At 35.2% G+C, this 18,403-nt stretch overlaps 1 protein-coding gene and 1 long non-coding RNA gene across 3 annotated transcripts; one reads left to right on the forward strand and one right to left on the reverse strand.

Moving 5' to 3' along the window:
• The first annotated feature begins 2,708 nt into the window (after positions 1-2,708).
• On the forward strand, positions 2,709-18,152 carry pou2f3 (POU class 2 homeobox 3). 2 transcript variants are annotated; one of them, XM_007245276.4, is made up of 13 exons: positions 2,709-2,921; positions 3,296-3,352; positions 9,990-10,024; positions 11,130-11,231; positions 11,343-11,448; positions 13,912-14,000; positions 14,360-14,536; positions 14,684-14,825; positions 14,961-15,094; positions 15,180-15,344; positions 15,989-16,025; positions 16,137-16,251; positions 17,236-18,152. In XM_007245276.4, exons 2-13 carry the CDS (start codon positions 3,304-3,306, stop codon positions 17,273-17,275), a joined length of 1,191 nt encoding a protein of 396 aa, XP_007245338.1. In that variant the 5' UTR covers positions 2,709-2,921; positions 3,296-3,303; the 3' UTR covers positions 17,276-18,152. The 2 variants fall into 2 exon arrangements, with proteins under 2 accessions (XP_007245338.1, XP_022534744.1); XM_022679023.2 differs by lacking the exon at positions 2,709-2,921 and having other exon boundaries at positions 3,190-3,352.
• On the reverse strand, positions 3,334-10,180 carry LOC125799280 (uncharacterized). Its single transcript, XR_007438126.1, has 3 exons — positions 7,374-10,180; positions 5,951-6,071; positions 3,334-3,438 (listed from the first exon to the last, which is right to left on the reverse strand). It is a non-coding gene; the product is annotated as an uncharacterized LOC125799280 (long non-coding RNA).
• Positions 18,153-18,403: the final 251 nt, after the last annotated feature.

Here is an 18,403-nt window from a genome sequence, read left to right on the forward strand (position 1 = left end):
AACCAGGGTTATTCCACCAGATATTTATTCATTTCTGAACTCTTAAAACTTTATGAATATGAACTTAATTTCTTTGAATTATTTTTTTAGCCATTTCTCATTTTCTGCAAATAAATGCTCTAAATGACAATATTTTTATTTGGAATTTGGGAGAAATGTTGTCCGTAGTTTATAGAATAAAACATCAATGCTCATTTTACTCAAACATATACCTATAAATAGTGAAATCAGAGGAACTAAAGTGGTCCTTTAATTGTTACTTGATTACCGGTACAAAACTGCACTGTGGAGTTTAAAGTGGAAACAAAAGAAAACTGCTGCGTATCCCACAAAAAAAAACAGTCTGACACTGTTTCCTTTAGGTGACCCAGTAAAAAGTGGTGTCCTTAAAAAAATGGTGGTTAAAATAAACAGTTGGTAAATTAGCTAACCAAATAATTAACAGATATTTAGAGCTTCACATTATGGCTGTGTATTATTAGTTTCTCACAAGCCCAATAAAATGAGTTCTGTTTTACACTAGATTGTTCAGTAGTTAGCTATCTTGTGTAGCTAGCTAAGAAACTATCAAATTTGGATACCATAAACTGTAGTCTACGATTGGTACACCTTGCTATTGCCAGATTCCACATTTTAACTGAGGCTCTTCCTTTAGCTCACTGACTCCCCCTGCTGCTATTGCTGTACTTATGCAGCACTGGGTGTTGTGTGTGGTTAGTTAGCTCTGTTACTCACTGATTGGGCTGAAAAATTATTCTCTTCCTACACATGAACTGCAAATATCGTGAAAACTCGAGCTGAGCTGAGCCTGTAGCTGCTGGCGAGTGAGGCTCGCTGCGGGGTTCCTCGAGCGAGTATTACCGTGTGCTCCAGCTCCGGAGTTTCCTCTAGTGGCTGGATGAGAAACAGCAGCTGCAGTAATAAACGCTGCCCTATCGGATTGGCTAAAACAGAGAAATATCGTCTGAACGCCTGAAAATTTGTCTCCCTTGGGTTCCTTTAGAACCTTGCAGACTATTACATGTCTTGCTCTGCATGGTACTTGTAGAATCAGCTAGAATTTGATCCATTTGTACACAAAATGTCTTTCTGTGGAAGAGTCTGAACTCTGTAGAGATGGTTTTGTAACCTTATACTGCCTGAAAAGCAACAACCTATAAACATCACTGTTCCACCCACATCATACTTTTTTTGCAAATATGAGCATAATCAAATAGAAAAATATTTTATTTTTATAGATATCTATGGAACGTCAAACATCTCCCCCTAAAAAACATCTGCTAATTTTAAAGGTTTTCATATACTTGCCATTCACAAATATGAAATATTGGAAAATGGTCCTCAATAAATAATTTACCAAAACTTATTTTTGTCTCATTTTTTTATTTTATTTTGTTCTACTTAAGTTTAGGAATTGTGTGAAAAACATATGAAGTGAGATGTGTTTTGGATCACTGTCCTGCTGCAGAACCTAGGTCGTTTAAGCTTAAGATCACGAACAGATGGCCGGATATTCTCCTAAAGGACTTTTTGGTAGAGTGTGGAATTTATGTTTCCGTTTATCACAGCAACTCTTCCAGGTCCTGAAGCAGCAAAACATCCTCACACCAACACACTACCACCACCATTTTTTACTGTAGGTATGATGTTATTTTTCTAAAATGTGGTGGTACTTAGGCCATTTTTCCAAGTCTCGTTCTTATGGTGGAATCATGAACACTGTCCTTAACTGTGGCAAATGAGATCTGCAGTTTTTTGGATGTTGTTGTAGGGTCTTTTGTGACCTTTTGTATGAGTTGTTGCTGCGCTCTTGAGATAATTTTGGTCAGCCGGCCACTCTTGAGAAAGATCACCACTGTTTCATGTTTTCCCATATGTGGATAATGGCTCTCACTGTTGTTTGCTGAAGTCCCAAAACATTAGAAATAACTTTATAACATTTTCTAGACTCATAGATCTTAATTACTTTCTTTTACTTACGTTCTTATCCTGAATTTCTTTCAATATTGGCATGATATGTAGTTTTAAAGTATCTTTTGGTCACTTCTATCACTTTGTCAGGCAGGTCCTATTTAAGAGAAATGTATTGATTATGAACAGGTGTAGCAGTAATTAGGCCTGGGTGTTGATAGAGAAGTTGAACTCAGATGTGATAAACCACAGTTAATCTTTAACTGGGGTGCGAACACTTTTTCACACAGGGCCATGTAGGGTTGGATTTTTTTCCTCCATAAATAATGAAACCCTTCATTTAAAAACTGCATTTTGTGTTTACTTGTGTTGTCTTTGACTAATATTTAAATTTGCTTCATGATCTGAAACATTTGTGAAACAATGCAAAACAATAAGAAATCATGAAGGGGGCAAACACGTTTTTTACACCACTGTAACAGAATAAAATACATAAAGTAATACTTTCCTCGGGTGATTATATGACATTTAAACTATGGAATTGTGTCATCAGTGAACTCCCCCAACCTTTAAAAATCATTTGCAAGCCAGGGAGCATACATACACCAAACAGCCAGCCTTTCAAGCCATTCACAAGCATGGCAGCATATCAGTATAAACACAGCCAGAAACACACACACACACACACACACACACACACACTTTTTGAGCTGGAGAAGTCACACATGCTCAGGATCTTTTTTCAAAGTTTGCCATCTCCCCCCTTTGTTGTTTTATGCAAAATGGCTGAGTGTGGATAGGACACACCGTAGGCCTTATGCAAATCACCTGTCTATCAGCTCATGTGGGATCGTGAAAAAGGTGAAGAGTCGTCCACTAACCCACTTTGCCAAATGTTTAAAGTTTCTCCTCAGCATCTAGAGGACACAATTTGCTATTTTGCTTTGTGCAAGACCTTCGAGAAGAAGCAGAAGACAAGATCAGGATACTTTCACACTCTCCTGGTGAAGGTGAGAGCTAAACTTCTACTCGCTAGCATCCAGCAGATTCAGGAGCAGCCGCTTCCCCAATGCCCCTATTCCATCCTGTAGAGCCAGAATCATATCGCTCGACTTGTCGGTCACTTGCTGGCGCGGCATATTGACCGATTTAAATGTTTTTGACTAGAAGAGATTAGAGAGGAAAGCCCAAGGCCGGGAACACCTCGGCTCTTATGAATATTACAACAAGCTTTTTACATAAAGACAGACCATTTGAAAGTCGGGGCCATTAGAATAAACCTCAAGATCATTTTACTGTCGTGGGGCCCGTGCCATGAATCGGCCCCAGTGTTCGCATAAAGTTGTGATCCTGTAGGAAAATCAGCTGTATTTATCATTTACAGATATTAAGATGAGCACAGAGGCTGTGGAGCAGAGGGATCCTCCGCATGAACACACAGGTAAGCAGTTCGTTCTTCACTTTGGCTGTTTTCCGACCCTGTAGCTTGTTTACCAAACAAGTGTTTGATGGAATTTAACAGGAAAACTGGAAGATACAAAAAGATACAGACAAAGGTATGAATGTTTCTCTGTAAAAAAAACTGCTTCTTAAAGAGAAAAATATATGGATTATTATAATTATTAGTTATGTTTTTCTGATTTTATGAACAATATCTACACTGTAAAAAAAAGTACCACATTTCATCAAATGTTTTCTTGCTGAGTATTGTTGTTCAGACTTTTGTTAAGGCTTTTTGATCAATTAACATGATAAGAATAGTAAACTTTTGTTCATTTTTTTACACAATTTTACACAGTGTAGCATAGTTCTGACATTGACAAAAATAAGCATTAAAAATAATTGTATTACTTGTAGTTCAAAACTTTATATTATTAACTAATAAACTAAAGAAACTACTTTGCCAGACAGACCACAATTCTGTAGCTACAATTTTCTTTTACAAGTTCAACATAAACTAAAAGACATTATAATATAATAAAGATAAAATATACAAGCACACAAATAATAAAGGCACATTACAAAGTAAGATTTTGTTCTTTAGCAACAATTTTAGAAGAGTTAATAGTATGCAATTAAACTCTAAAACTTCAAAAAAAAAAAAAACTTTAAAGCACTAAAGTAGTACAGAAATCCTGAATAAAAATAAGAAGTGTTTTTCAATACTAACAGCTACAGAACAATAACAATAAACCTTTGAAAACTTTAAAGTACTCTAATAAAAACACAACTTTGAGACTTTTTTTAACTTTGTCTGAAGTCAGGTTTTGGTAATACATTGTTCAGATTCAGATGTGGTTTGTTTTAACTACAACATTAACTTTTATTAATTTTTAGCAATTGCAGTCTGTACTTTATTTATTCCACTTAGAATATATAGAATAAGATGATTGTATTCTTACTATGATATGGAATATACTATGTAAGAAATAGAAGTATAATAATAATAGTTGAGCTAACTGCATTGGATGGTTTGATATAAAGCATATATTTGTATGGCTTATTTACAGTGTCTCGTTTTATTTGGAACTCATTTTGCGTTGACTTTGTTGACCTTTGCATTGGAGACGGATTCACGAGAAAGCTGCGGCGTGCCGTTTGTCTGTCGTCAAAGCCGTTTGTGGTTTTGACCAGTGACAGAGTGCTGCTCTTTGTCTTTGCAGTCACGGTCTCCTTCTCAGACAAGTCTGTACAAATCCCTCAGTGACACTCTCAACTGTAACAACTACATCATACAGCATGGCCCTAGCTTTCTTTTACTGAGGGCTTTTTTTACCATTTCAACCTTTTGGCAGACAGACCATAATTAATGTTTTCATTTGTGTAGTAAACTAATTACATGATTTATACTTATTTACATGCCTTTAACTCATGTAAATGTTATGTATGACAGTGGATTAGTTTTTTGACAAAAATACAATGGAGAGTTACCTAGTTTAACAACAATTTCAGTGTTTTTAAGCTAATTAACTCCTTATACTTATATACTTCATCAATATTAAAATACATAACATTTTCCCTCCTTTACCTAAAATTTATTTATATACCTATTATAACAAAAATGTCCTAGCATAATATTTAGTGGTGAGTGTCCAAATCTTCGTAAATCTAAGTTCTTTGTGATATTTACTAGTTCATAAGAATGTTCATTATTATTCAGGCATTTTACAAAAACTCCATAGCAAAAGTTTTTCTTACATATAATGTTCATCCCAACCTACTACTTGTTCACAAAGTGCTCTGTTGGATGAGCTCTGCCTGCAGAACAGCACAAATTAGTGAGACGGAATCGACCCATAAAAAAAAATAATAATAATAAATCATGAAATATAAAATTATTAGGGATGCACTGAATATAAGTAAATCATAAATAAATTATACTAAGCAATGTTTTTTTTTTTTTTTCAAAAAGCAAGACAAAAATACATTTAGGCTATTTAATATATGCAATGCTGAAAACCGTGGTAAAATGAATGCAAAAAAAAAAAAAGGTTTACTATTCTTAATTCAGAAGCACTTATTATTACAATGTTTAATAGTAGTTATATAAACCCCAATAACAACCATAATACTAAAATAAGCGTGCAATATTTGTGGTAATATGTAAGTTTGTAAATATTTTACAACAGCTGAGAACATCTTTCAGCCAATCAGATTACAGAATGTGTAGAATAATATTAATTCCAACACATTTAACAATTTTCTGGCTGTAGTTTGTATTTAAACTATAGTTTCATACCTAACATTTTAATAAAACAGTTTGGCACTCCAAAAAGTCTATTTAAGTAATCAGATGTACAGTATATGTGTTTTATAAACTAAACACTACTTACAAATAAGTAATATCGAAACTAGCTTCTCATGTATTTTTATAAGAGTCTTTTCTTATAACTAGCGGATTCTTTTTTTTTATCAAGGGTGAATCAAGCATGAAGGGTGTTGTGTGTAGCTCTAGGATGTGATGTTCATGATGGACATGCAGTCTACCAGGATGTGTGGGTGCATAGTAGGGGGGTTGTTTGCGGTGAGGCGTTCATACCCTGAGGCTGTACTGAAACACAGGATCGTATCCTCAGTACGGAACACAGCTTCTGAAATGAGGAACTTGGATTCCAGGAGAGCCCAATTTGGAAAAAGAACGTTTTGTGTTGCAGTCCTTCCTGTAATATCAAATAACCGGGTTCAGTTACAAATCCTAGCGACAGGTGTACATATTCGTATATAATAGTGTAATAAGATCCCCTGCTTTTGCAGGAAGATGCACGTTTTTTAAAGCTACAATTATAACACAGAACAGTGTACCAATAATGGACACAATTGAACTCGAAAACACACTCAAAAGCAGAACTAAAAAGGCAAATTTGGACACAATACATAGTATTTGACAGGCCCCCCTCTTGGGAAACAGGTGGTTTGGTGAAATTATTTAATAGTCTGTATTTTACTTTACTAACCTGCATAAAAAAAAAATAATAAAAAAAAAACAATAAAAGTAGCTCATATTTATTTCCCACTAATAACTAAAAAAAATCATACATTTCTTGCATAACATACTACTGTTCCATGAAGAATCTTATCGAAATACAGCTCTGGAAAAAATTAAGAGAGCACTTCAGTTTCTGAATCAGTTTCTCTGATTTTGCTATTTATAGATATATGTTTGAGTAAAATGAACATTTTTGTTTTATTCTATAAACTACAGACAACATTTCTCCCAAATTCCAAATAAAAATATTGTCATTTATACTTTTTTTTTTCAGAAAATAAGAAATGGCTGAAATAGCAAAAAGATGCAGAGCTTTTAGACCTCAATTAATGCAATGGAAACACGTTCATATTCATAAAGTTCAGAAATCAATATTTGCTTTAATAACCCTGGTTTTTATTCACAGTTTTCATGCATCTTGTCATGTTCTCCTCCACCAGTCTTACACACTGCTTTTGGATAACTTTATGCCACTCCTGGTGCAAAAATTCAAGCAGTCCAGCTTGGTTTGATGGCTTGTGATCATCCATCCTTCTCTTGATTTTATTCCAGAGGTTTTCAATTTGGTAAAATCAAAGAAACTCATCATTTTTAAATGGTCTCTTAATTTATTCCAGAGCTGTATTATACTTCCAACACAGATAGTGTGCAAAAAGTATGTAAACCAAAAAAACATTATGCTGATTGAGTTATTCACTCAAAAATATTTTTAATCAAGTAATTACACTGCATTTTGTATGTGGTTATCATTACATCACAACAGACAGCTCTCTTCAACCCCTGCTACAGCTATCTGCCTTCAAACATTTCAGGTTATTATTGTAAGTATTTTCATTATTAAGATGGTAATCATAATTATTAGCCTTTTTATCCATCATCATTGCTTTCATTATTGTTTACCATATTTATTGTGATTATAATACTGCAACTATCAATATATCATATACTAGTCTGACCAGAGGAGGATGGGTCCTACCTTGTGAGTGCACTGAGGGAGTTTTCCTTGCCACTTTGAGGTTGGCTTGATCCTTGATTTATGTGTTGTTGATCCTTTGTCCTATTACTAGATTCCTGTAAAGTTTTTCAGTTTTTCTAAGGCACTGTACAAATAAATTTAATTTGAACATAACAAACTAAGAAACATTCAGAACATTTGGTTTTCCTGGCAATGTTGTAATCCTTATTCAGAGAGTTGACCTTTGGTATAAAAATGGTATAAAAATACATTTTGAAAGGAAAAAATGTAAACTTTGTATTGAGGTGTGATTTAAAAAATCGGACGGGAAAAGGGTGCATCCTTACTTTTAAAACTTTACATTAGCTCCAATTTCTTTATCATCAAGGTATTTTACTAAAATGTGTATGTAAACATGCAGATTAAATAAGACTTTCGGAGAAATACAATTATGAAAACAATAACATATCAGAAAATACAAGTTGTTATGACTCTCAATATTAATACTGCTTGTTTTTGTGTTTTATATTAACACATAAATCATTAGTTTTCCTGAGAATATTGTCATCTGTCCATCCATATTTATTTTAACACAATTTCCAGAACAATTTGATGTTTTTCAGATTTCTATCCACTAGTTAGGAATGACACCAGTGCTGGGAGGTTAGCATGTGCTTTCTTTGAGATATATACATCTCAAACGGATCTGAACTATTGCTAATGCAATGGCTCTGTGCTTTGGCAGTGGTGTTCTCTAACAGGCTAGCAAAATGTGCTTTTAGTACTATTACTAGTTATTCATGAACAAAACGTAAAACATAATCTGCTATCTGTGGTGGATTCTGGCAGGGAGTCAGAATTCGGAACAACACTGTTTCTGGCTGATGGTGACAACAGCACTGAGTGCATGCATACAGTCTTAAAAATAATGCAGTAAGTACAATTTGACTGTTTACATTAGTTACAAGTTGGAGTCCACAAATCTGATACATATCCAATCTGGGCAAAAATAGATCTGTCACATTTGGGCAAATTAAAAAAAAAAGAAGAATTTGAGTCATTTCAGCCTGGTGAACATGAACGTAGCCCTCTACACTCTCTAACAAATCCTGGGCCAGAATTTCCAATCAAGATTTACCTATAAATTACTGTGTTGTGGGCGAATACAATTAGATGTCCCTAGAGCTATCACAAATAGACAAATGTTGAATCTGAAATGTGGGTTCTTCAACCTTCTTTTGGTTAGAACAAGTTTCAGCCAAAGTTTTGAGGCAATATTTTGATGTTTGTATAAATGCATGTGCTGGTTGTGAGTATGTATACGTGTGTGTCTGTGTGTGTGTATGTAAGAAAGAGAGAAAAAGAAAGAGGCGAGTAAGAAAAAGACCACAAACGAGAAGAAACAACTAAGAGATGCACCTGGGGGTTTGTAAACATTCAAATACTAGGGCCTGAAAAAGGTTGCCGTGGATACCTGAAAATTTGCATAGGTGATTCATTTCCATACTGGAAGTTTGGCTCGGGGAGGAGGGCCGATTTCCATAGCGCGGGACGAGCGTGCACTGATGCGCTAACCACAGCCTCACACAGGCCCATTTGAATGTCAAATCAGGAGAGATTACCTGCCACTGGAGACCTTTGAACCCCCACAGCCACTGCACAAGGTGAACGGAATTCGCCGCTATAAGCCCCCCATAGTCCTGGAGAGATGAACACTGACAAGAATAAAACATTTAGGCGTTAGAAAGAGACAATTCAGAGAGAGTATCATGTTCAGAATGCTGTTAAAAATAAAAGAATCTTACCATAACTGATTGTTGAAAGAACAATTTAAAAATGACAACAGAACTACACAAATCTAAACTCCACAGGAACCACCAAAGTTTCTTTACATAATGATAAAAATGTCCTTGAACCATGTCTGGAGATAAAAATTGAAATGATGAGGAAAAGGACTGAGCAATATATTCAAAATGAACAAAAATCTAAACCAAAGTTCACATCTAACTAAAATAACAAACATAATTATTGTGGTTACATATTTTTTCATTTGTTCATACACTTTTAACCAATAAATTTCCATGATTTTCATGACTTTTCCATGCCTTCAAGCCTGTACAAGCCCTGCTGTTAATAATACTACTTTAAAAATAATTACAAATGTTTCTACCAAAGAAAAAACTGTTTTTGTCAATCATTAAAATAATCAGTTTAAGGTAATTTTGCCAAGCACTAGTAAAAAAAAAATGTTTTTTTAAAGGTTTAAAAGAAAACAATACTCCTATACCCTTTACATTATATGGAAGTTTCTTTAAGATCCTTCACAGATACACATAATATTTTCAAAACCAATTATCTAAAGAACTAATCAGTCTTTGTTTCTTTATTGAAGCATACACAAAAAAAACGTATAACATCTTTAAATGTCTAATTCATTTTCTAAATCTTTTTTAACATTTGAAAAAAACGTTCTTCTTAAAGTCTCATTTACAACAATGGTTCTTTAACAAACATCAATTGTTTTTGGGGAAAACACAAGCTGTTCTTTCCCATGGTGCAAAGGTTTGTTTAGTTTTTATACACAAGTTTTTAATATTGTGTATTTCTCCATTTGACAATATTCCCTTCTTCCCACAGATATCGAACAAAACGGAATCGACTTCACTCGACAGGTAAATACGGCAGAATGCCTGCACTCCTTATATCTCTACTAAAGTTCTCCAGACGGCCATTAGTGTAACTTGCACAACCCATATGTAACAGACTTTAGGATTTAAGTGGTTCGTGTCCACAATTAGCTGGATGTGTGATGAACAGATGCGTTGTCATCTGATCTTATGTAGAAAACTGCAGTGTGTTCCATGTACAGGAACTAGCCTCAGGCTTCTAAAGTCATTTGCATAGGTTGCAGCCGGAGGGGAGGGAAGGGATGTTTTCAAAAGCTCCCTCCCGTTGAACAAGTCAAGCAGCCTTACTGGTCTTAGTGCGACTGGTGCGGGCACACACACACACATTATATAGCTATATTATATCATATTATATGTCTAACCTATTTACTTCAACCTCAAGTAGTGTTTATAGTTTACAGTGTTTCCGACACTGTATGACATACTAATGTGCTTGATGCAGTTAAAAAAGAAACAGTATCACCAACCAACCAACAGTAATCCTCAATTTTGGCATTTTTCCACAGTGTGTCACAATCTTTTTTACAGTTAAATCCTACAACATTACTGGCATACTGATGTTTGAGTTTTGAAACGTGCAACAGAGAAGCAATGCATTAATTATTGTCATCCCTGGCAAAAAAAGAAAAGAAGGTTCAGCAGGTTAAAATGGTTTAGGGCTTTTTTTTAAGTTTGATTAGTGAGCTGATCTATAAGCAAGTTTACTGACTGAGATAAACAATAAGTTTTTAACCAGAAAGACCAGCATCAACAAGCTGGTTGACCAGCATTACCACACTGGAATACCAAAATCAAATGCAATACACCCTAAGCTGGTGTATTGATGATGGTGGTCATGCTGGGTAGTTTGTTGATCTGAATGACCAAACTGGCTAACCAGCATGACCAGAATCAAATACAACTTTTTGCCTGGTTGCACAGCTTTCCAACCAATTTACCATAGGCCAAACTAGACAATCTGAAACCAGCTACCAGCAAAAGCTAGCATTAAGCTGAGTTTTTAGCATGGATATTATTTGGTTTCAAATGCATTTGTGCCATGACACCATCCTTTTTTTAATTCAAAACTTATTTTGTGTTGGTTTGACAGATAAAGACAGAGGACCTGAACGATTCTCCTCACTCCAACTCATCACATAAGGCATGCCACCTAACACAGGTGTCACCAGTGCCAACAGGGCAGCTGCCTGGGGTACACTATTAACATTTATGTTTCTTATCTATCATGTAAAGAATCAGATGGTCTTGTTATTAATGAATATTCCAGCTATTATAACAGCCTTTGTGCATACTGTGTTTTCAGGAGCTGCCATCACTACACCCCCTGCCCCAGCTGGTCCTCATGTCTGGATCACACCTCACCCCCTCTTCCTCCTTCCTGCTCTCCCAGGCTCAGCCCACACATCAAGGTCAGTCAGGATATACAGACTGGATGTGTATGGAAATGCATGTGGGGACCTTTTAAAGACGAATGAGCCCCAATCAGTCTAACATCAGCACGAAGTTTAGCTAATTTATAATTCAAAGATTCTTCATGATGGATTAACTAACTAGCCATTAACTAGCTCCTCCTATCCAAACCAAAATTATGATCCCAACAAGAGATGAGCATAGGTTTTCAACCAATACAAAATTATCCTAAGAGCTAAAGCAAATAAAATGTATTTATATAGCACTTTTTACAACTGATGTTGTTGCAAAGCAGCTTTACAGAAAAGTGGTACCAGGACAGGGCATTAGACAAACATTAAACATACAACACAGACTTCCAGGGAATGATGGAGGAAAGGGAAAACTCCCTTAGAGCTGGAGGAGCAAGAAACCTTGGGAGGATCTAAGACTCACATATACATTGTACTACCAAATTTACTCTAAGGCTAGTTTTTAAGAGGGACCCATCCGTCTCTGGTTAGACAACTAATGAATGAATGTTAAAAACAAATTCATTATGCATCCACATACAGCTCTGGGTAAAAAATAAGAGACCACTTATAAATGATGAGTTTCTTTTATTTTACCAAATTGAAAACCTCTGGAATATAATTAAGATTGGATAAAGATAAGCCATCAAACCAAGCTGAACTAGGGTTTTTTTGTTCTTTGCATCATTTGAGGCCTTAAAGCTCTGCATTTTTTAAAAATATTTCAGCCATTTGTAATTTTCTGCAAATACATTTTCTAAATGACAATATTTTTTTTTTTGGCATTTGGGAGAAATGTTGTCCATAGTTTATAGAATAAAACAACAATGTTCATTTTACTCAAACATATACCTATTAATAGCAAAATAGAGACTGATTCAGAAACTGAAGTGGTCTCTTAATTTGTTCCAGAGCTGTAGGTATAATATATATTTAGGTGAATAGCCACATATTAGCCACACTGATGAGTAGCCATTATGTAGACATTATGCTTACAATTAACAAACACAAATTAGTGTATGCCAATACAGTTAACAAGCAGTACTAGCTTCCATTTACTGCTGTGCTGCATAACATTTACATCAGAAGTTTTTTAATAAGACAGACAGACAAATAAATAGCTTAGAAGTGCTAATACACTGTTGCTTCTACTACTGTTTATGTGTGGTGCAGCCATATTGGATTCCCAACTCAGGGTTAATAAAACTCTTCTAACCTTCAAGTAGGAAATCGGACTTGTTGGTACGTTCTCTCTGAACTGTCTAAGTTACTTGGTTTAAATAGAATGCAGCATAAGTCATGTTAGCAGGTTTTAATGATACTAGTTAGCTAGCTACCATTTATATATACCCCTGTTAGCGTATTTTATTATAGTAATAGTTTTTATTTGTTGTTAGTTTAGCTAGTATGCTAGGTGCTAGCATGTTTTATCATATAAATAATTTTAATCTACTGTCCAGTTTTCATTAAGGTTAGTAATGTTAGTTAGTTAGGATATTTTTGTCCCATGGTACTTGATTCCATTTGTTGTTAGTAACGATAACCTTGCATGTTTTATCATGTTAAGTTACATATATTAATTTGTTGTTAGTCGTGTAGCTAAGTGTTTTACAGTGGTATTAGGTTTAATTTGTTGTTAGCCATGTTAGCATTTTAGCGGAGCAAGTTTTAATGATTATTGAGTTTAATTAGTTGTTAGTGTTGTTTAATTGGTGCTAGTTTCCATTTGTTGTTAGCCATCTTAGCATGTTTTACAATTATATTGGGTTTAGTTAGTTGTTAATTATGTTAGCATTTTTATTGTAGATACTTTCCATTTGTTGTTAGTAATGTTAGCTAATTAGCATATTTTTATTGGTACTAGCTTCCATTTGTTGTTAGCCAGTTAGCATATTTTACAATGATATTAGTTTTGATTCATTTTTAGTCATGTTAGCATGTTTTTATTTGTAAAGTTACTAGTTTCCATTTGTTGTCAGCCATGTTAGTATGTTTATCAGAGCAAGTTTCCCTTTATTGTTACATGTTAGCATTTGTATTGGTTAGCTAGCACATTTTTATCATAGTTCAAGTTTCTATTTGTTGTTAACCTTGTCAGAATGTTTTAATTGTACTATTTTCTTTTTTTGCTAGCCATGTTACCCTAGCAGGTTTCAAACTGATAATTAAGTAATTTGTTGCAAGCATAGTAAGTTATTTCTAAGTTGCCTTAAATTTCTTATATATGTAGAAATTCTATAATTATTTACCCTGCTAAAACAGGCAAAACTAGTCCATGTCGTGTTTTAAATGGTATACTGGTTACTAGCATGAGAAGCTGCAAGCTAAACATGTAGCACGACCATGTGCACCAGTCCCAGACCAATTCAAATCTTTAATTGGTTTCCAGCAGTAAATTCTATATAAAAAAAAATTTCATTCAAATGTATTTATTTTTTTACTATCTCATAGCACTGCTGCAGCCAAATCTCCTGTCCCTACCCTCTCAAGCACAGTCAGGTCTCCTGCAACACCAGCCTGGACTGGCCCTTACTCCTCAGGTAAAATTACATTGATGGTACTGCACACATTTTACACATTTATATGCTTTGTCTCTAGTGTGTAGTTTATAATTTACAATTTTCTCAAAAAAATGTATGTCAATTTTATTATTTCAGATATTTAGAACTTGGGATTTTTTATGTAATTTACCACAGTGGGTTTTCACACACTATTTAAATAGGCATAGCAGAAACCCTTTACTAGCTGAAACTGCTTTTTTCACAGTTACAGTTTTGGGATTTCGTTCTTTTTTTAATACATAGAAAGAAATTAATAATAAGTAAGCTTTAAGATTTAGCATATACACATCAGATATACATACGACAAAAAAAGGTAAAAAGGTATTTTTTTTTCATAGGCAATGAGTCGAACAGGCTTGGCTGGGTCCTCAATGGACGGACACTTGGACATGTCCCACTTACAGGTGCCTAAGCATGTAGGTCCCTCACAGCAGGACGAGCCCAGTGACCTGGAGGAGCTGGAACAATTTGCAAAGTCCTTCAAACAGAGACGCATCAAGCTGGGCTTCACACAGGCAATACCATAATTTAAATTAATCTCATTATAAATTAACAGTGTTGTACAGCTTGTTTATATTATGTTACCATTATGGGTTTCAAATGACATTTTACAATATTCATCTTTACTGTGTTAGGTGATTAATGTTTGTTGGATCTTTCAGGGTGACGTGGGTCTGGCTATGGGCAAGCTGTATGGTAATGACTTCAGTCAGACCACCATCTCCCGATTTGAGGCACTCAACCTCAGTTTTAAGAACATGTGCAAGCTCAAACCCCTCCTGGAGAAGTGGCTGAGTGATGCAGGTATTCACACAAACTAAAGAGTCAGGAATGCTAGACTTTTAATTTAATGCTAAATTTTATAATGGAAATTGCCAACACATTTGGTGTTGCCAACACATTTGTTGTTTTAATCATTTGTTCTTTGCCTCTTTTTAGAAAACTCCCCTTCCGATTCAATGGCCAATCCTGCAACTTTACCACCTCTCCTGGAGGGCTATGGAAGGAAGAGAAAAAAGAGGACCAGTATTGAGACCAACATCAAAATGACATTGGAGAAACGCTTCTTAGATGTGAGTATTTGATGTCCTTAAACAATAGTGTCTTTATTAGCTGGTTTGGTTTTCATGTTTTTCACAGTTTATCCACTCCTTTTAGAATCCCAAACCAAATTCCGAGGAGATCACTTTGATCTCGGAGCAGCTATCAATGGAAAAGGAAGTGGTGCGGGTCTGGTTCTGCAACCGGCGACAGAAGGAAAAGAGGATCTACAGCCCAATGTCCACTTCACCTATAAAAACACATAACTACAATGCTAGGCTGGTGAGTATTAAATATTATATATTCCCACTTTTTGACAGAGTTTTCACAATTTGAATCAGTGTTATTCTTGAAACTGTTTCAGAATTTCATGAAGATATGCTTCAAAACGACTTGGAATAAAATGTTTCAAGATTGACTTCCACTAAAATTTAAGACAGAAAAAAGTAGTTTAAGGGTGTTTTCACACAGCAATATTTAGTCCGATAAGAACATGATCCGACCTCGATCCAAACTAACTATCAAATGAGCTAAATGTCTGTTTAGGTACAGTTTAACCTAATGTATTACCCAGATAATTACTACACTATATAAACTAAAGCCATCTCTGCTGCTGTTACATGAGAAACTGCACTGAAATACATGCTTGTCTGGAACGTAGGATCTTCTTCCTGTATTTACTTCTTTGATCCCCTCCTAGACAGCTCTGACCAACAATGCTGTGTTGCATTTTGCTGCGCATTTTGCAGTTTATTTTGTATGAAACCAAACAAAGGGGTACACACTCCAAGCTAGCAAAGTCTGTAATTGATTCGGACCAGAGAAAGAGAATTACAGGTGTAAAAACACTGCTGCTCTTAGAAGTGTATTATATTCCCACCAGTATAATTACTAATGTCTTTTTTTTTTTTTTTACTTTGTTTCAGCCTCCCAGGCCGTTCAGTCCTCTAGCTTCAGGAGGAGGTGAGTCTAATTTGAATGCAGGGTTTGCTACAGAAGTACTGAACAAAGCAATCATTTATTGGATAGAGAATTACCAGACCATATATATAATAAGTATTTTTGCCCCCACAGTGTCAAGCAGCTCTTCTCCCAACAGCCCAAGCCGCGGTTCTTCCCCCAACACCCTGTCTACTTCATCCAGTCCTCTGACATCGCAGGGCGTCAACCAATCCTTCACTCCTACAGGGTAAAGCTGCTTCTTTTTATTACACGTTTTTTTATAATACATATTAATATTCCAGGCATGAGCTCATATTTCTAATGTATGGAACAAATGTGTAAATCAACCTATTTATAATCAAAATCCCATTAATCTATGAACTCATTTATCAAATTGACTCTATTTTTATGGTCTGCATGGATTGCTCCCCACCGTTTGGGAAATACATGAACCACAGATTAGTTGCTATATTAGTGTTAGATATGGGAGTCTCAAAGTAATGGGAGTTATATGGACTTTTTTATTTTAGATAGGTATTAGTGTGTTAGACAGTGTCAGATATTACACAGTCACAGCTTAGTTTGGGATAACTTAACAAATGGCTAGAATTTGTTTGTATTATGCAAATTAAATGAATATAAGATTTCCTTCCTTGCCTCAGTACGGAACTAAAATGTGGACTATGAGTAGTTTTACCTCTGAATGAGATGTGTTCACTTTTGCCTTGATAGAGGCCTCTCCACTAGAGGGCAGTCAACCATTAGGGGACTGGTATGAAAGTGTTTTTGGCCGATTTTTAGGATGATGTTTAAATTTTATATAGCTGCACTAAACATCAGGTGACTGAGCCACATTCAGAGGTAGTCAGAAATGGATCTTCAACACAGCTGTAAATAAAATATTTTTTCTAAACTACATAAGCTGGACTGTGTCAGTATTGATAACCACAGGGTGATAGTAGAATCGTCCACTAATTCAAATGATTAGTGTCTTACCAACTTTTAGCAGGTAAGTAAAAACATATCTCATCTATTCTCAGTGGAGATTAATTTTAGCCCAAAATTTAAATAAAATATGGATAAAGTATATCCAAAAACAATTCAGACATTAAACACATTTTAATGCAAGGGGCAAACTAGCTGCTATACACCCGTATTGTCTTGTACTTTGAGCACAAGTCAATTCGTATAATAAATAATACAATTATCTGGATTTCCTTTTTTCCCCCAGATCCTGGTATCGCTGGAATGGCACTGCGTATCACCACTGAGTGGTCCAGGATAGTTTTGGGAGCAAAGAAGAAATAAATGAAAATGACAATGTTTACAGTTTGCTTAGTGGGTGAGCACCCATGCAGAAGAATGTCTTCTGATTCCCACACAGTCTCCACACTGCTGGAGTGTTGAAGTACATAGTTCCACACTAAGAAGGGGAAAAGTTTAATTTCACAACTGCAAGACATTTCATCCAACTGTCTCTACTTGGGTCATGATCTGGAAGACAAGATAAGTGGGCCAATAGATACTTCCAGTTTCTACGGTGGCCATCATGGCGCCATTCTATGATGCCTGGAGTCATGTTTGTACGGTTTGAAGATGCTGTTTACACAACCATTCTCATGTCTAATCCCAGTTGGGACGTTTCAATATGAAGGTGTATATATTTAGTTCAAATTAAACAACGTGAAGACGTCCTTCCTGTACCTAGCCACAATGTTTGAATTTAAATATGCAGATAAGTGTGCAGTCATCGCTGACATAATTTTGTAGCACTTGTTACCAAGGAGTCAGGTTTTGTTACAGGTTCAGATTATAATCTTAATCCATTTCATATTTTCTAAGTGCTTGCTTTCTACATGGATTTTTTTTCTGTATATGTTTTTGAAGAAAGAAGTAGTGGAAAATGATGTTTGAAGTTTTTCTAACTTTTCCATTTCAATCGGGCTAAAGCATTTGAAGTTCAATAATGTTCACGCTTTGCCTTCATGACTTGTTTACCTACTAATACTTTTGTTTTTTGCTTATTCGTTTGTGTTTGTAAGGAATGCTTTTTGATTGGAACTGCAGTAACCACATTGTATATTTCAGAGTTGAAATTGATGTTATGATTCACTGTTTAACACTTATTAAACAGATTAATCATTTAAACGTGTTCTGTGGTATAATTATTACCAATTTGTGCATGTTTTTAGCACAAAGAAATTATTAAATCATTAGCTAATAATGAGACAGAGGGAAAACACAACACTAGAGGGCAAGTGAACTGCAATAGAGGATAGTGGGGCATATTTACGGTGAACAAGGCTCATTTAGTATTAAAAATACGTCCTATTGGCAGCGACACAAACTGTGCAGCAACAGATGAGCTTTTGTCTCTGACTTTACTTTATATACAAGGT

The sequence above is a fragment of the Astyanax mexicanus genome, chromosome 1, assembly GCF_023375975.1.
Source record: "Astyanax mexicanus isolate ESR-SI-001 chromosome 1, AstMex3_surface, whole genome shotgun sequence".
NCBI classification, from domain to species: domain Eukaryota; kingdom Metazoa; phylum Chordata; class Actinopteri; order Characiformes; family Acestrorhamphidae; genus Astyanax; species Astyanax mexicanus.

Bases quoted from the DNA above. Each gene is read 5' to 3' on its own strand.
- pou2f3 (XM_007245276.4), top strand. From the start codon at position 3,304: ATGAGCACAGAGGCTGTGGAGCAGAGGGATCCTCCGCATGAACACACA. The intron at 14,537-14,683 runs GCAATACCATAA...TGGATCTTTCAG, and splicing joins TCAAGCTGGGCTTCACACAG to GGTGACGTGGGTCTGGCTAT. The intron at 15,095-15,179 runs GTGAGTATTTGA...CACTCCTTTTAG, and splicing joins TGGAGAAACGCTTCTTAGAT to AATCCCAAACCAAATTCCGA.